This window comes from Sebastes umbrosus, chromosome 20, assembly GCF_015220745.1.
Source record: "Sebastes umbrosus isolate fSebUmb1 chromosome 20, fSebUmb1.pri, whole genome shotgun sequence".
Taxonomy (NCBI): domain Eukaryota; kingdom Metazoa; phylum Chordata; class Actinopteri; order Perciformes; family Sebastidae; genus Sebastes; species Sebastes umbrosus.
Window position 1 is genome coordinate 3,493,652 of NC_051288.1, and position 16,830 is coordinate 3,510,481.

General features: G+C 44.3%; 1 protein-coding gene across 16 annotated transcripts in view; it reads right to left on the bottom strand.

Moving 5' to 3' along the window:
• cacna1g (calcium channel, voltage-dependent, T type, alpha 1G subunit) overlaps positions 1-16,830 on the bottom strand; it is a 351,728-nt gene that overhangs the window by 81,577 nt on the left and 253,321 nt on the right. For 10 of the 16 annotated variants that reach the window (XM_037754983.1, XM_037754992.1, XM_037754991.1 and 7 more), the window contains 5 exons: positions 4,275-4,401; positions 3,691-3,819; positions 3,460-3,549; positions 2,367-2,559; positions 678-728 (listed from right to left, as the gene is read on the bottom strand). In XM_037754983.1, the coding sequence (XP_037610911.1) occupies positions 678-728; positions 2,367-2,559; positions 3,460-3,549; positions 3,691-3,819; positions 4,275-4,401 (590 nt within the window). Of the gene's footprint in view, positions 1-677; positions 729-2,345; positions 2,560-3,459; positions 3,550-3,690; positions 3,820-4,274; positions 4,402-16,830 lie in introns of all 16 variants that reach the window. The other 6 variants (XM_037754990.1, XM_037754998.1, XM_037754989.1 and 3 more) reach the window with 2 other exon arrangements.

Consider the following 16,830-nt stretch of genomic DNA (forward strand, 5'->3'; position numbering starts at 1 on the left):
TCAAGGAAATATCTCAACATCTACTGGATGGATCAAAGCTTTAGTCTTGTTAACAACCTGTGTGATAATCTTACTGCTCATGTTTCTTGCCCTTGTCACACTTACCGGATCTCGGCAATTACTTTGCTGAGCGCAATATTATCACAACCAACGGAAAAGATCACAATGAAAAATAAGGCCCAAGATGTAATAAACTGGAATTATTCTTTAAATGTGTACTAAAAGGCTTATGGGACTATAGTGCCCTTGGTTTGTAAAGAAAAAGACGCTCTGGAATTCTTTACCTACAAACAAGTCCAATATTTGAGTACCCTTTCCCTGTCTCACCACGCTCCCATCTCAGTTTCCCTGTCAACCTAACTACACAAGAGTCTTCATCTCTTGTGGTGGTGGTTGGTGGTGAAGCGGTGTGGTGCTGTGGACTGTGGATGGGTCGCGGACGCAGTGGAAGAGCTGTGAAAGACAAAGCCACGACAGAGAAAACAGGTAACAGCATGTCCAGCGGACTGAGAGCTGATGGGAGAGAGGCAGGGGGGCGGGGGACGCGGGATGGGGCCCTACCTCCCGTGATCATTGAACTTAGAACCCTAGCCACCATGGTGGGTGGTCGTGGTCGGTGGTGGTGGTGGTGGTGGGGGGTTTAAAGGGACACACAGAACATGCTGGAAACTCTGTACCTTTCAATGTGCCTTCAGAGAGGGCCCAACTCACCCCCGGAACCAATAAATCTAGAGGAATGAGACCGTGTTAGTCAGGGAGAAGCAGAAGAAAGCAAAGGAAGGAAGGATGACTTGAGAGTTTGAAACAGGAGAGAGCCAAAAGAGAGAGAAAGAGGGAAAGAGGGATGGAGTAAGGCCAGGAGGAAGCGATGAAAGATAAAAGCTGGTTTATGTTCCTACATTTTTGTCTTTCCAGTGATTCTGAGTCCAGTTCTTTGGATTTCTTTGGGTTTTTTTTTACCAATCAGGAAACCGTTGACTCTCAAACCAAAGCAGACATTTACAAGTATCACCTCACCAACTGTTTTCTATTGGGTTGCACCAGTAAGCTATCTCTTTCTGTGTTGCTAATAAACAAACATCTAGCACCTTTTTTCTCCCTAAACAGTACTGTGTATAAAACCCTAACCCTCCTGGCAAAAAAAAAGTCAAGAAAAAAAACTTTCCAACCAAAAATTAGAAGCAAAAATAGGGACTTGGAAATATGAAAGGTTTTGTGTGCTTTTTAAGGAAAAAGGGGCCTCTAGAGTTATAAAGTGTACATGTGTTAGACTGTGCAAGGAGTCTGGGGGAGTTTCTCGATTGGTCGGACACCCTTGGCGGACGCCTCCTGAAAAAGGAAGATCAATTTCCATCTGTATTTCTCAAGAGATGGACGGAAATATTCCTATCGTCAAATAACATGTCACATAGACAGAGCTTTTAAGAAAGCAATAATGTCCACTGCTCCTTGTAGAAATGTAATAAAGAAAGTGCCTTTGGACTAAGTAGGGTGATATACTATAGGCACTAAATTCAACAAAAAAGTGCTAGCAGATGCTAGCGCTTTTGCATAAAGGAGGCAGTGGAAAGAATTTTAAAACCAAACCAAGCAGTTTGTACCAACTCCTATACAGCCGTAGGGGAGGGGGGAACTGGCAGGGAATTAGCGCTAACTCCTACAAATCTCACCCAGAGCGATGTCAGGTCTTAGCTACAGGAAAAACTAAAAGGGGAACTCTTCATTTTCTTCCAGGTTTTAGTCTATCCCTGCCCCTGCGGCTGTACTAAACCACATGCAGAAGAGGGGAAGGGAGGGGGGTCGTCTCGTTTTTTTTCGTTTAGGGACGATTGAATGGTCAACAACTCCCCCTCCCTCTAGCTCTGTAAATACCCACTACCATGCAAGCCCCAGCACTCACTGGGCATGCTCCAACGGGCCACCCCAAGCACGGCGTCTACGGTAGACCAGGCAAGGTAAAAGGAGGGAAGGGGGGGGAAAGGGAGCGGGCTAACACCAGCGGTCAGCTGTCCTAGCTCGGCAAACCGGGACGATTACGGGAGCTTTTCTTAACGTCCAACGTTGATCAATTTGATGCCGGAGTTGAAGAAGAGCCTCCGCCGTCTGTAGCGGAGTCTGCAGAGCCAGAACAGGTGACCGTGTAACAAAAACTAGCCTACAAGGAAAGGGATGGTTCGAGGGGGAAAAGGGAAGCTTCTACCGCAGAGCAGCAACTGTAGTCGGTGCTAGCTCGCTTAACTGCGTTTCAACCGGATTCGGCCAAACCAAAATCAAAAAGCGTAAAGAAAAAAAAGGCTCAGGCTCAAATCAAGCAGGACTCAGAAAGATGTGGAAAGACTACCGACCAGCCAGCTCCTTCTCCTTACTCCGTCTCTTTTTCTCCATGCGTTTCAGTCTCTTCTCCTCCCTGCGCTTGGCCTCCTCGGCCTCCTGGTGGCGCCGGCACTTGTGGAAGTTCTCCACCACGACGCCCACGAACATGTTGAGCACGAAGAAGGCCACGATCAGCAGGAAGGAGATGAAGTAGAGCAGCATCCACGGGTTGTGGTTCATTTGTGGCTGGAACACACACACAGGATAGAGAGGGCTTGGTAGACATTTGCAGTAGAAGTCTTTGAACTTATAAAAGAGAGTAAACATTTTTAAGTGGATGGCCCCAAATGATTTTCTTCAGCTGTAGCCAAATGATATGGGCTATGAACATATTTCACGTGTGTGTTTCTGTGTGAGAGAGTTTGAATATATTTTACTGTCAAAGTTAATGCGATAATAGTGTTTTAACGCCACTAATTTCTTCAACGCTTTAACCAAATTTGTGATTTTTAGGTTGCAGCGGGTTTTAAAGCTAGAGTGAAGATACTGGCATCATATGAAACTAGAAAAACCTAATGAATCCATCGGTACCAACCATGTCCGACTAGCTTGTAATGAAAGAGGCTAAATAATGCTCAAAATTTGCATTAAATTTTGGCGAGGAAAAACTGGAATGGCCATTTTCAAAGGGGTCCCTTGACCTCTGACCTCCAGATATGTGAATGAAAATGGGTTCTATAGGTACCAACGAGTCTCCCCTTTACAGACATGCCCACTTTATGATAATCACATGCAGTTTGGGGCAAGTCATAGTCAAGTCAGAACACTGACACACTGACAGCTGTTGTTGCCTGTTGGGCTGCAGTTTACCATGTTATGATTTGAGCATATTTTTTATGCTAGATGCAGTACCTGTGAGGGTTTCTGGACAATATTTGTCATTATTTTGTGTTGTTAATTATTTTAAAATAATAAATATATACATACAATTGCATAGAGCAGGATGTTAACCCACTCCCATGTTGATAAGAGTATTAAATACTTGACAAATCTCCCTTTAAGGTACATTTTGAACTGATAAAAAAAATGTGCAAATAATTGCGATTAACTATGGATAATCATGTAAATATTCATGCTAATATTTACCTGTTGGTCAACTCCTACCGCGTCCAGTCCGTCATACATAATGTCCACCCAGCCGTCTTTTGACGCCAGAACAAACAGAGACATCAAGGCCTGAGACAGAGAAAGGGAAGAAGCGGTGGGATAAAAATGCATACTACACCGAAACGCTTACAAAAACTTAACATCGAAGCTGCTCAACAAAACATTGTTTTTTTACATATTTATTGATCAGAAATCTTCCGAGGGGCTCACCTGTCCCAGGTTGTCGAAGTTGTACTTGTGTCTGACCCATTTGTTGTTGGAGTGCAGCAGACAGTCGGACTTGTTGGTGATGTTCATTACTTCTTCTCCTTCACAGACAAAGAACTTCCCCTTGAAAAGCTGGGGAGAAAAAATTGCAGACTCACCCTTTATTTTAAAGTGACCCCTCAGCAGAAAAAGTGATTTATGAAACTACTGTATGTAATGCTGTTTGTGGTTTTTGTTTCAGGAATCTCATATATAGTATATTTCCGAAAGATTCTGATTGTGAATTAGTAATTGGAAAAATTTTGGCGGGTCCAAAATGAATGATTTGTTTATTGTGAGCCAATAGTAAAACGACGTTGGTATCACGTGGTATCTCTGTGTCATCAGTTAGTGTGGGAAAAAAACAGATAAATGGCTGAGATTGACGGTAAGTGCCTGGCAATGACTTGTTGTGAAGTAAATGGAACGGGGGAGGGAGAATGTGAAATCTAGTGGCTGAATGTTATCAATAGTTATCAACAATCTGGGGTTTTACTGCCTTTTTGTTTTCTCATCATTTCTGTCTGTATCCCCCCTTCCCCTCTCACCTGTACTCCCAGGATGCCAAAGATAATGAAGAAGGCGCAGCAGATGACCACGATGTTGCCGATGGGCTTCAGTGACGACATCAGAGTCTCCACCACCAGCTTCAGCCCCGGGGCTCTGCTGATCACACTGCAACACAACATCAAGAATCAGTGCACTGCCGGTACTGCATGTGTGCTTGTGCAGGGCACTTATAGTACAGCTCATACCAGATGGAGCAGGAACGCCTGCGGCGTTTCCAACCAGCAACCCCCCAACTGTCACCCTGGGTCTCCACACACACTTAAGCTGTGTTCAGATCAAGAGCGAAGCAAATTTTCGCCTCGCTTTACTCATGCGAGTTGGACAACCGGTATCATTTGTGTTCATTCGCGAGCTAGATGCACCGAAGAGGAGGAGAAGGAGCTCGTCTCAATACATACCAACAACTTTTCTTTCCGCCATTTCCGCCATCAACCATGGAAGAAATAACCCTCGTTGCTGCTTTGTACATGTTGTGGAGTACCCAGATATGTCAGAAAAACCAAACGCCGTCGTGTCATAACGTCACCCGGCGGCGAGCTGTATTCACATACAGTGCCGTTGTACTGACTGTATCTAGCAAAAAGTAAAAAGCATGGCTTCATGCTTTGTCGGGTCTGGCCGTGAGACGTCAAGCAAACAACTTTTAAAATGCTTCTTTTCTGAATGGAGTTTGGATGGATCAGTGCCAGGCTATGCAGCTGCTCCATCAACACTCAAGATAATGTGATCTAGGCATAAATGTGACAGCGACGATACACCGATATCGATACTGGATCGGATATCGGGCCGATACTAATTCAAATATGGGATATCGATGACAATAGTGCCGATCTATTCATTTCATTTTTATGTTTATATAATATACACATTATTTAATGTAATTTAATTCCGGTTTAAGTTTTGAAATATTTGTTGCTGAATTTGAAAGATTTACACTTGAATTGTAATTTCTGTAAATTTTGAAGATTTTTTACCAAGTTGCTGGTGTATCATTTATTATTTTAATAATAAAGAACAAAATAAATAAATATATACCTATGTATTTATTGGTCACATTTTGTTTTACAAAGTTAGGATAACAATGTTTAAAGGTCCCATATCGTGCTCACTTTCAGGTTCATACTTGTATTTTGTGTTTCTACTAGAACATGTTTACATGCTGTGATGTTCAAAGAATACTTTATTTTCCTCATACTGTCTGTCTGAATATACCTGTATTCACCCTCTGTCTGAAACGCTCCGTTTTAGCGCATTTCAACGGAATTGCAACGGAATTGAGTTGCTAGGCAACAGTTTGGGTCCATGTTTACTTCCTGGTCAGCTGATGTTATTCACATACACTGCAACAGGAAATAAACTAGGACACATTTAGAATGTTGAAAACTGTGTAATGGTCTAAATATTGTATATTTGTGACATCACAAATGGACAGAAATCCTAACGGCTTGTTTCAAACTCACAATTTCTGAATACGGGGCTGTGTGTTTCTCCGTATATTGAGCGTTTTGATAGTTTACTAGTATTTATAAAGCACTTAAACCTGCTTTTTAAAAGACTTGAAAATCTCACTTTTTACAATATGGAATCTTTAAGTCAAGTCTGATGTTGCCTTACACATGGAAGAATGATCCCAGTCCACACAGCGAGGCATACAGCTTACAAATTAAACGCTGGCGCAAATTTGCGTCTGTTCCCCCTCTTTGTATTGACTTTGTATGTAAACGAGTTGCGCGAAAAAGTTCAATACGCTCTTGGCGTGAACACACCATTACACACACTTTTTATTGATTTCCCTTGTTTAGCGCAGTCAGAAACCCATATGCACACATTCCAGACCTTTTCAAGCCAAAACACCTGTTGGCTTACAGACAAAATCTTTTATTCATTCCTTCTCTCGTTTAAAAAAAGAAGAAAAAAAATTCTCTCTTTCACTTCTCTTTCTGCCTCCCTTTCATTTCTGCAGTCAAGGAAATAGACACTTCTAATTAAGCCAATGGACTGATGAGGATGTTTAATTAGTGCCAGCGTGGTACCCGGCACAGCACCGCACTGCAGCTGAGCTTCTCCGACGGGGTAAGACACAAACACAAGAGCATTACGTAAAAAACCTGCACGCACACACGCACGCACACACACACGCACGCACGCACGCGCGCGCGCGCGCGCACGCACACACACACACACACACACACACACACACACACACACACACACACACACACACACACACACACACACACACACACCTGCACAGGCTTTTCCCGCAGATGTGATGGATAAGAGAATACATGAAAAGTCCTACAGGAGAAAAGACAATGCTACAGAGGCTGTTAAAGTGATAATGTGCTCTGCCTCTATCTGTCTATTAGTCTTTTTGTCTGCCTTGTATGTTTTCCCCTGAGCAGACAGCTGAGTGAAGGAAAAGTCAATAGCACATTAAGAGAAGACATGAGACAATAAAGAGATCAATAGCCTTGATCATAGAATAACAAGCCTATAAGGCAACACCTCATCACTATGCTCTCTGATAAACTATGCTGGGGGTGCAGTACCACTGCTGAGCTACAGAGGGCACTAGTGGTCAAGGGCTGCAGCTGCATGCGTCTCCTTTTATAGGGTGGATGCAGTCGGGCTGGTATGAGAACATATTTGCATCGGATTCCTCAGCAAAGGCAGCAATGAAAGTCCAGTTTATGTGTCTTTATCTGGAGTTTACCCCTCTATTTATGCAGTTAAGACTTTACAGTGAAATAGAAGTGTCAAACACTGCAAGGATCAGTTGCAGATGCTTGTTGAATCTGTTAAGGGAAGACGCTGCAGGTGAATAGGGTAAAACATTTTTTAACTATAACATATCACCATGAAACTTCCCAAGTTGATGAATTACATTAAGTAACACAAATTCTATGTTTAAACCTCTGAGACCCACAATAGACCCATTTTTCCTTTTCTTAGGGTGTGGCAGGGGGTCTTTAGGGAGAGATAGCAGGTCAGCAGTAGATGTCACATAGAAGTGGCGAACATCATCTGAAAGCTGAGAACCTGTGTCAAGTTGTTCTAGTCATAAATCAGAAACAAACATGAATTCATTAATTAATTAATTAACGAAAATTGTAAAAGTGTATAAGGGTTTAGAACATTATGATAGAAGTATGTGATGGTCATCCCCATGCTCTATTATGTCTCATAAGTTGTTGTTTTTTTGGGTTGAAATCATTTGTTACACAGATTTTTTACCACTCAAGAATTGATAAAAAATGATCAATAATCCCTCCAAAATACCAGATTAAGACACCAAGACCTTGAGGAACACCATAGAAAAAGCCATGCTGTGATTTGGGATCAAAATCTTTTGACATTTGGACATTTCTGGAAGAATTGCATTTTTTCAGAGATGGCGAGCACTTGTGTTGTGTAAACTGCTCAGAAACCCCCCTTATTGTCAATCTAGCTAGGAAAGCCATCAAATCCTCTGAATGCTCTAGGTCTCTAGTCTGATCCATCCATCCTCTGAATGCTCTAGGTCTCTAGTTTGATCCATCCATCCTCTGAATGCTCTAGGTCTCTAGTCTGATCCATCCATCCATCCTCTGAATGCTCTAGGTCTCTAGTTTGATCCATCCATCCTGTGAATGCTCTAGGTCTCTAGTTTGATCCATCCATCCTCTGAATGCTCTAGGTCTCTAGTTTGTGTCTGTAAAGTTTCATGAGGCTGTGATTATCCTAGAGGTCACAACAGGTCATTGTATACAGTGAGGTTGAATTCCCAAAAATATATCTCACTAAAATGAAATGGCTTCTATGGGGACTAACATCATCACACATGAATACAGTTGGGCTCATTGGATCCACCAGAGTCTCAGCTTTACAGTGATACCAAATTTATGTAATTCCAAGACTGTTCAGGGACCCCAGTATGCAGAAATATTCAAATACACCATTTTAGAATAGACGGAAATAACACATTTATATTGCATTCAAAAAACTGCATGTGATTATCATAAAGTGGGCATGTCTGTAAAGGGGAGACTCGTGACTACTCATAGAACCCATTTTCATTCACATATCTTGAGGTCAGAGGTCAGGAGACCCCTTTGAAAATGGCCATTCCAGTTTTTCCTTGCCTAAAATTTAGCGCAAGTTTGGAGCGTTATTTAGCCTCCTTCTCGACATGCTATGGACCGCTGGATTCCCTAGGTTTACTAGTTTCATATGACATCTGATACCTTAACTCTAGCTCTAAAACTGAGCCGCCACAACCTAAAATCACAAGTTGCATTAATCCGTTAAAGAAATGAGTGCTGCTAAAACAAATTTGCGTTAATGCGTTATTATCGCGTTAACTTTGAGAGCTCTAATTTCCACTATAACTTGATGCAGAAACGGGTGCATAAAAATTCGCCAGAACGTAGGAAATGAAGGCTGTCAGCTGATGTTATTTACATACACTGCAACAGGAAATAATCTGGGACACATTTAGAATGTTTATGTTTAAAACCGTGTAATGATCTATATATTGTGTATTTGTGACATCACAAATGGAGAAAATCCTAACGGCTTGTTTCAAACTTACAGTTTCTGCATACGGGCTGTGTGTATTTCTCCGTATATTGAGCGTTTTGATAGTTTAACAGTATTTATATATCACTTAAACCTGCTTTATAATATAAAAGACATGAAAATTTCACTTTTTACAATATGGGACCTTTAATATGTGTCCCCTCCACCCCCCAATGTTAAAACGAAACCTACATGTGAGATTGTCATTAGGGGCTGAGCCCCTCTAAAGGGCTGATCCTAGAATTGCCCCTGTTGTTGGGGAAGTCAGAGAGTTTGCAATGAGTCCATCAAGGACAGAAACACATCGTTTACAGCTCAGTCAACTCAGATCACACATTACTTTAAAAAAAAAAAAAATGTTTCCACACATTGCTGCTTTGCATATGAAAACCCCCCCATGCCAACCTCTCTCCCTCCTTACATCATGTTCTCCTTTTGAGCTCCACTCTGACAAATACGCTGAAGTGAAAAGGGGACGGGGGGGAACGGAGGGAGAGAGACGAGCCTCTTATTCAGAGTCAATACTCTCTGATGATGGTGGTACGTGAAGGACACGCACTGCGATAGGCTCCACTCCGTAAAGCCTTATTTGCATATGACACGAAAAAAAGGAGGATGAGGAGGAGCTGGATGGAGGGGAGGAAGCCAGAGGGAGAAAAGTTAGCGCTCGCTTCTTCTAATCTACCTCTCTGCATAATTTCAGTTCACAGCGTGTCCTTGTTTTGTGTGGGTATACAAAAGGAAGCTGGGAAGGAGTCTGCGGCGATGCACAACACCTGCACACCTCATATCTCTCTCCTCCACCACCAGCGGTATCCCTCAAACTGAGGGGAGAGAACAACAAGTCGGCCAATAAGTGGCAGGCGTGTTCCCACAGAGCAAACACTGGGTGTAATTAAGAGATAGAAATAGGAATAGAGGGAGGAGAGGAGGGCTGGTAGGTAGCAGGGATACAGAGGGAATAAAAAATGAGGCAGCTGCTGCTTTTTTTTGTGTCTAAACTTTGTTTCTCGCATCACCTTGCTGTGTAAATTCCTCTCCTCTTTTTCAACCTACAGCCGTCCTTCCTCTTCAGCTGTCAAATTCTACCGCTCGCCGTTCTCGTCCCCGTCGGTTAAGTGAGCGAAATGTAAGTTAATGAATTCAGGTGTCGCACAAACATAATCTTGAAGAACGGTAATTATGCGCCGACTAATTTGGGGCACCGTCAGCACCGTCGCATACGAGGCGTGAGGGTCAAACGAAGTGCGCGCCATAGACAAAGGGTATAGAAGCAAAGAGACGAAACTCCGGTGCTTTTTTTGACAATAGCCGCTAGATGGTGCTGCGGTAGCGCTGCCGCCATTTTGGACTGAAAAAGGCAATGAGTCTGTGGTCATGGATGTATAAAGAGACGTCTGTAAGTCAGAGGATCATTTTTTTTTTAGATAAATCAACTTCCCAGTATGAATGCTTAAATAGCCCTCATTTAAATCATTATGTCCTAAAAGTAGTAAAATTCACTAATAGCACCGCCCTGCACGTTCATATGACATATCCGGTTCTGCCAGTTTCCTGCTAGCTGTATGCGGCTGTAATAACGGATGATCTTCTAATACACCTATGCGCTGTATGCTGTAAGCCTGCACCGTGCTGGACGTATTAAAGTCTCTGTTCCCAAACAACCGGCTATCGGCCAGTAGCTAGTAGTGCTAGTAGCTTGACATCAACAGAATTTAATGGAGTTGTAGGCTATTTACTAACACGCAGGGCAAAAACACAGGACACAACCTCTTCTACATCCATGGTCTGTGGTCTATCGGACACAGATTTTGACATGAAAAGGTTTGAGATTGCTCTCAAAATCTGTGTGCTGGAACTTCCATTTATGTCCATCGCTCACTTTATGCTCCTCTGGGAAGCGGCCGGGTGAAAAAAAGTAAGTAAACAGTTATAATAGTATGCATATTTATCATATTTGTATTGCTCAACACAGGCCATTTCGGTAAAGACAATAAATATATGACAAAAGAACAGAAATAATTTAGTTTTACTTTTAGTACAGCACTTTGTAGGCGGACGTTTTACTGGCGTCCGGTAGTCGCTTTCAGTCCAAAATGGCGGAAGCGTAGCTCTGCTGCTGGGCGCTGACGTTGCAATGGAACAATACTGCCCAAAATTCTGCCCCGGGTATCGGCACGTACGCCAGTCAATGCACCAATCCCCTGATCCATCATGGCTGCCAATGGCAACTACTGTCCACTATCCATACATGGTCAGTAGTAAACAGCTGTTAATAATAATAATAATAATAAATGTATATTTCTTTTATCACGTTGGTATCGGATAGGTACTCGGTATTGGCCAATACCGCAGGTTAAGGTATCGGAATCGGTACCGGGAAGGAAAAAAATGGTATCGAACATCTCTAAATGGAACGACAAATTGACTTTCAGTTCTTATCAATATTCTTCGCTATAGAGAGCAAGCATGTAAACCTTGAGATGATGACATCATCATCGAGTGACGGATGAGCTCAAAAGCTGAGGTGACGGAAGTAAGCCACTTTATCAAAAAGCAATCCAGCCCTGACCTCACTAAACACCACAAAGCTGTTTAGATCAGTCCGCCTGCAATGAAGTGTGTGTGGCAGGTACAATTAATGGATCCGCCGCGGTGGGGGGGGGGGCTTCTAGGCTGTAGCCGAGTTGTCGACGGGGTGTAGGTGGTGTTGGGTGACATAAAAGTGCCACAGGGGTACAAACCTCTGAGCCTTCCCCTGAGGCCGGCCTCTCAGCTCCGTGGCTGTGGGCTTGATGAATGACTGCGGAAGTGTGCGTGCGTGTGTGTCCTGTTAAACAAAGCCCATGCATCTTTCTGTCATACACACATGCCCGCCCGCCCGCCGCACCCCCCGTGGACTCCCCTCTTGTGCCTCGCAATGCTGTCATCAATATCGCTAATGAGAAACAAACAGCAACAGACAGCAAAACACACTCGCAAATACAAAGTCACCTGCTTGCTGCAATTACACTCGCACATGTAGCGAGCAATTCGAGAATACGATGATGATGATGCTGCCAGTGTGAACCCCACGTGCACCGCACCGCCAGAAGGGGAAAACACAGACAAGCTCATATTTAATTCAAACAGCTGCCACAATCGAACTGTAGTGACAAGAAGCTGATAACGAAGCTAACACAGAATGGGGACGACAGAGCTGATGTCTGCCTTGTGGTGTGTCTGACAGGCACAACTTGGAGAACTTTGGAGAATTTTTTTTTTTTTAACTTTATAAGGATAGTTAAAAACTTTTTGAAGTGCTGCTGTATGAGGTACTTATCCATAGCTAGTGTATTACCTACAGTACATGATGGTCGGCACACCCCCAGTTTGGAGAAACAGAGGAGTTACCGCACAAGAGCAAAGCAATGTACTGCTGTGGATGGGGGCAGCAGCTAAAAAATCTATATCAGTTTAAATGTACGCTATATTAAGAATATTCTCACCGCTTTACCTTACCGTCAGAAAGCCCTTTCCGACAGGGAACTGCAGCTAAGCTCTTCAAAGCCACCAGACTCCATTGAAAAAAACAGTAATTTTACCTCACAGAACACGGGAGATGCTGCTCTACCGCTGCCTCGATCGGTTAGTTAGAGTGTGTTATTGTGTGACTTAGGTTTTTTCTAAGGATTCAGGCACTGAGACAGGCACTTGTGCCCAAAACACCAGGGGGGTAAGTGAGTGAGTTTGAGATTCTGTACCCATTCCGTAGCCTACTACCTACACATTTTTAGTGTACTATAACATTTTTGCAACTTTCTTTTGCCCCCAGTCTCTAGGTCACCAGCAGTATACATCTTAGGTAAACAGATCCAACCTTTGTTAATGAATAGATTGGTTTTGTGTTGTTGAGTTCCCAAAAGGAACGCTTATCCAGGACTTAAACAGAAACATTTTACTTTAATGAAACCCAAGCAGTAATTCCTCTCTGTGTTGACCAGACTGAATTATCTCTAACAGGGTTTTAATACCTGCAGTACACTATTACCAAGCCATATAGTATACCCACAGCAGCACACTAATAGCTTAATATGCTTTAGCCTTTAATGCTGTGCTCCTCCTTTTGGATTGAAAGTTAATAACTACCTTAAAAAATGATCTTATAGTATTGCTTCCGAGTAACTCATCCGCAGCCTCAGCGGAGGAGAGAGCCGAGCAGCCGAGCTCAGCTTATTCCTCTCCTGTCCCCCCCCTCCCCCCTTCACTCTCTGCCTGTCTTCATACAGTCTTCCTAATACCATTTCTCTCTCTGACATTTTGCATTTTTCTCAAACTGAAAACATCACTCCTGAGAGAAATGGTTGCCCCTTGCCCTCGAGAATATTTCCCCCCAAACTTAAAAATTTTCCAATTTCCGCTTGTAATTGCTAAATGTTTTTTCTAATCTGACTTTAAAACCTTCCCTACTCGACATTAATACAGCCTCAGCCCGGCTGCCCTCTGGGGATTAAATAAGAGGATTCGGCGGCAGTTAGAATCAGGTGCTCTTTCTTTTCGAGTGCTCGGTTTGTCGCAGTTGCACCAGATCTAATTAGAAAGCCACCTTGTTTGACAGCAAGTGCAAGTCTTTAATGTCACATTAACATTTCATCGTTTTTTAAACTGCAGTAATCAGGCACCACGGTGGCAACCGAACCACATTCTGAAGTGATGTTGTGTGAAGTATCTGATCTTTGACTCTTCTGCCGCAGGCCTGCTGCTGCTGTTACTATAGCATAAGAGAAAAGAGCCCTCCTCCCACTCACTTGTAGGCTCTGAGTCTATAGGCATTTCTTTTAGAGCAAACTGTTCTGGGGACTCCCTGAGAAAACTGCCCACTGGGGAACTCCCCCCCCCCGAGAACTATATACTGTAGTTCAAGGGCTTTTTAATGTTTGCATTCACACTGCAAATGCAACACATTCTCACTCCCAACTCATTAAATACTAGGGATGCACCGATACCGATACCAGTATCGGGTATCGGGTCCGATACTGTGCTCATGTACTCGTACTAGCAAAACGGCTCTGATACAATGGCACCGATACCACTTTACAGTGGTGCGTCCGACCCCGCTAGGCCGGGATCCCACCTCAGCCGGTGCACGCCGGCCCTCACTTTCATTGCGCCACGGGGTTTTGCTTGCACCCTCTGACTCGCACGTGCGTTAGACTCCTTGGTCCATGTTTCAAGACAGGTTGGGTGGGTTGCCGACACTGCCGCAGACCCCTGGCGCCTTTTACGTGTGTCGAGCCCCGATCTGGCGGCACAACGCGGTTGGGGCGGACTGTCCTCAGTGCGCCCCAACCGCGTCGTGCCACCAGATCGACAGTTGCACCGGGAGCAGGGGGCCGTCCTGTAAAGCTGCGGCCGTGAGCCACCTTCACCCTGAGCCTTTCCAAGCCGACCTAGAGCCGGTTGCAGCGCACCGCCTCGTATGCGGGACTCCCCAGCCTGCCGTGTGTCTCTCACACCCTCCAGCTGGCTGTTAACGAGGGTCTTTTGGCACAGAGAAGTACTCCTATCGGTACTCGGTATCGGCGAGTACCCAAATTTAAGTACCTATACTTGTACTCGGTCTGAAAAAAGTAGTATTGGTGTATCCCTAATAGTGTCCTTCCAAAATAAACTTCTGTTTACAGGAAGTTAGGTTTAGGGCAAAACAAGTGGTTGGCGGTCAACGGTCGTGGTTAGCGTTAACTTCACTGACTTTCTCCTGGTTGGAAGTCCTGTGTTTGTTTGACCCGTCCAAGACCCCTCCAGCCCGCCCTGAATGGACTATCACGCTATTAATACTACGTCACTTGCTCCGACCTTACATTAAAAGGTACTGTTTATAACTTCTTACACGTATAAATCGGGTCGGTGTCTCATGAAAGCTCGCGTGTGGCTACGCTGTTCCAACACAAACTACACGGAAGCACCAAAACCGCAAAGTTATATCTAGTGAAGCCCGTCTTGCAAAACAGTATTGGCCGCGGTCGGAGGACGCGGGGGAGACCGTAGCTTTGATCTCCAGGGCCGGAGTCTCTGCTGTACTCTGCTACTCTGCTCCTCTGCCTGCCTGCCTTCACTCACACACCGCGCACGTTCTCACTCGCTCTCTCGCTCCACCTCTCACGTGCATGCGCGCACACTACACTACGCAGAAGACGGGAGTCTGAAGCAGTACAACACCAGGATCAGCAGTGATTCATGGAGAGACCTTCGTCTGGTCAGCTAACATTACTGCCAAGCAGGTGAAATATAGAGTGATATTGTGCTTTTAGCTGACGTGTGTCGCCTCACTGATTTGACCGACGCTCGTTCATGTCTATGTAGAGTGAGCACGAGCACGAGCGCGAGCAACAGGACGCTGACTTTCGTTGACTTAACGGCCACAGGTGTCGCAGCAGCCGGTGCTGCTCGCACACATCTCCAGCTGTGAGATAGGCGAGCTTGCTACATCCGCTACAAGCTCTCTTAGCTCCTTTTTTTTTGTAATTTAAGAATAAATGAACAACTATGTTACATGGCACAATCATGTAAACACAGGCAAAACACCTGCCACGAAAGTAACTTGTTGTGATTTCAGTTAGAATCGGCTACTTCGGCTCGGTGCGTGTGCTCTGTGCTACTGGGGTTAGCTTTTGTGCTAACGTTCCTGGGTTAGCCTTTCGTACTTTGGCTCAGTGGGTGTTTGCTCACGAAAAAGTTAACTTTTGGACTTCACTGTCGGTCCATTAGTCCGTGTTTTCTTCCATTTATTTCATTAAGAGCTTGCTGTCTGTTGTTTACGCGGCTCATGTGTTCGACCAATCACCGTACACTAACGTCACTTACATCCCTCACGCTCCTCTTGTGCTGGCAGAGTACCTACTCTGAAATAGGAGCTAAAAAACGTCCCTAAAAACAGCGTTCTAAGAACTATGATCGTTCCTACATCTTGTGGCACGAACACATAAAAACAGGGGTTCAAAGAACTAAGTTCCTGGAGCTATGAAAAAGTTCCTACTAGGGATGCTCATTTTGAACAATGTTCTTAACCGATAACCGACCCTTGTTAACCGATTATTAACCGTTAACCGACAAGATTTGTGCCTCGTACCAGCTGCAGGAGCACAACAGATATTCGTTGACGGGAGTCCCCAGTTCAACGTCCAGGAGCGTTAACTTAGCAGCTACGATGCTGCGTGTAGTGTCGCGGACATGAAGCCACTTTCCCAGTAAAAGTCTCCACCGCATATTTAGTTTAGTTTAGCAGGTTGTCAGCTGTGTGTCTGCCCGGAGTAACGATACTTTGTCTGCCCGGCATAAATTTAGCGAGTGGCCAACAAACAGTGTGTGTATTTGTGCTACGTTAGCAGCTCTAGCATTGCCGGAGGCTTCATGCTCGCCGCCGCCGCCACACGTAGTCTGCGTAACTTTAGCGAGTTTCCAACAGACCGTGGTGTGTGTTGGCGTTGAGTGGGAGGTTATTGGTGCCGTTATAACTGTGAACGTAGGTGTAGCAGTGTGTGTACAGTTTATTTGTTGGTGAATAAATGCTACGAAACTACAACTCCTCCACTCAAGCAAGCAAGAGACCGGAGCCGACTTCCTGTATCATGCAACTCCGGCTCCGCCTCTTAAGGTGGGCTGTTAAGGTGGACCAGCTTTTCTCCTTAAAGAGACGAGCCGCTCCTCTGAGCCGCTCAGCTTTTGAGTTAATTATTAACATTTCTTTTAACCGTTTTAACCGATAGCATTAAACGGTTAACTATAGACATCCCTAGTTCCTACTGTCCAAAAATGCCTTATGTTCACCTATAGGGGGGATTATTATCATCACTCCCTGTTGTGCTGAACTCGATGTTTCCTTGTGTAGATCTGACCCAACTGATAATCACATGCACCGTTTACATTACAGGGAATTGAGGTCTGACGTGTGACAGAAAATGTTATAATATGAAGTCAAAGAAGAAAGCATTAGTT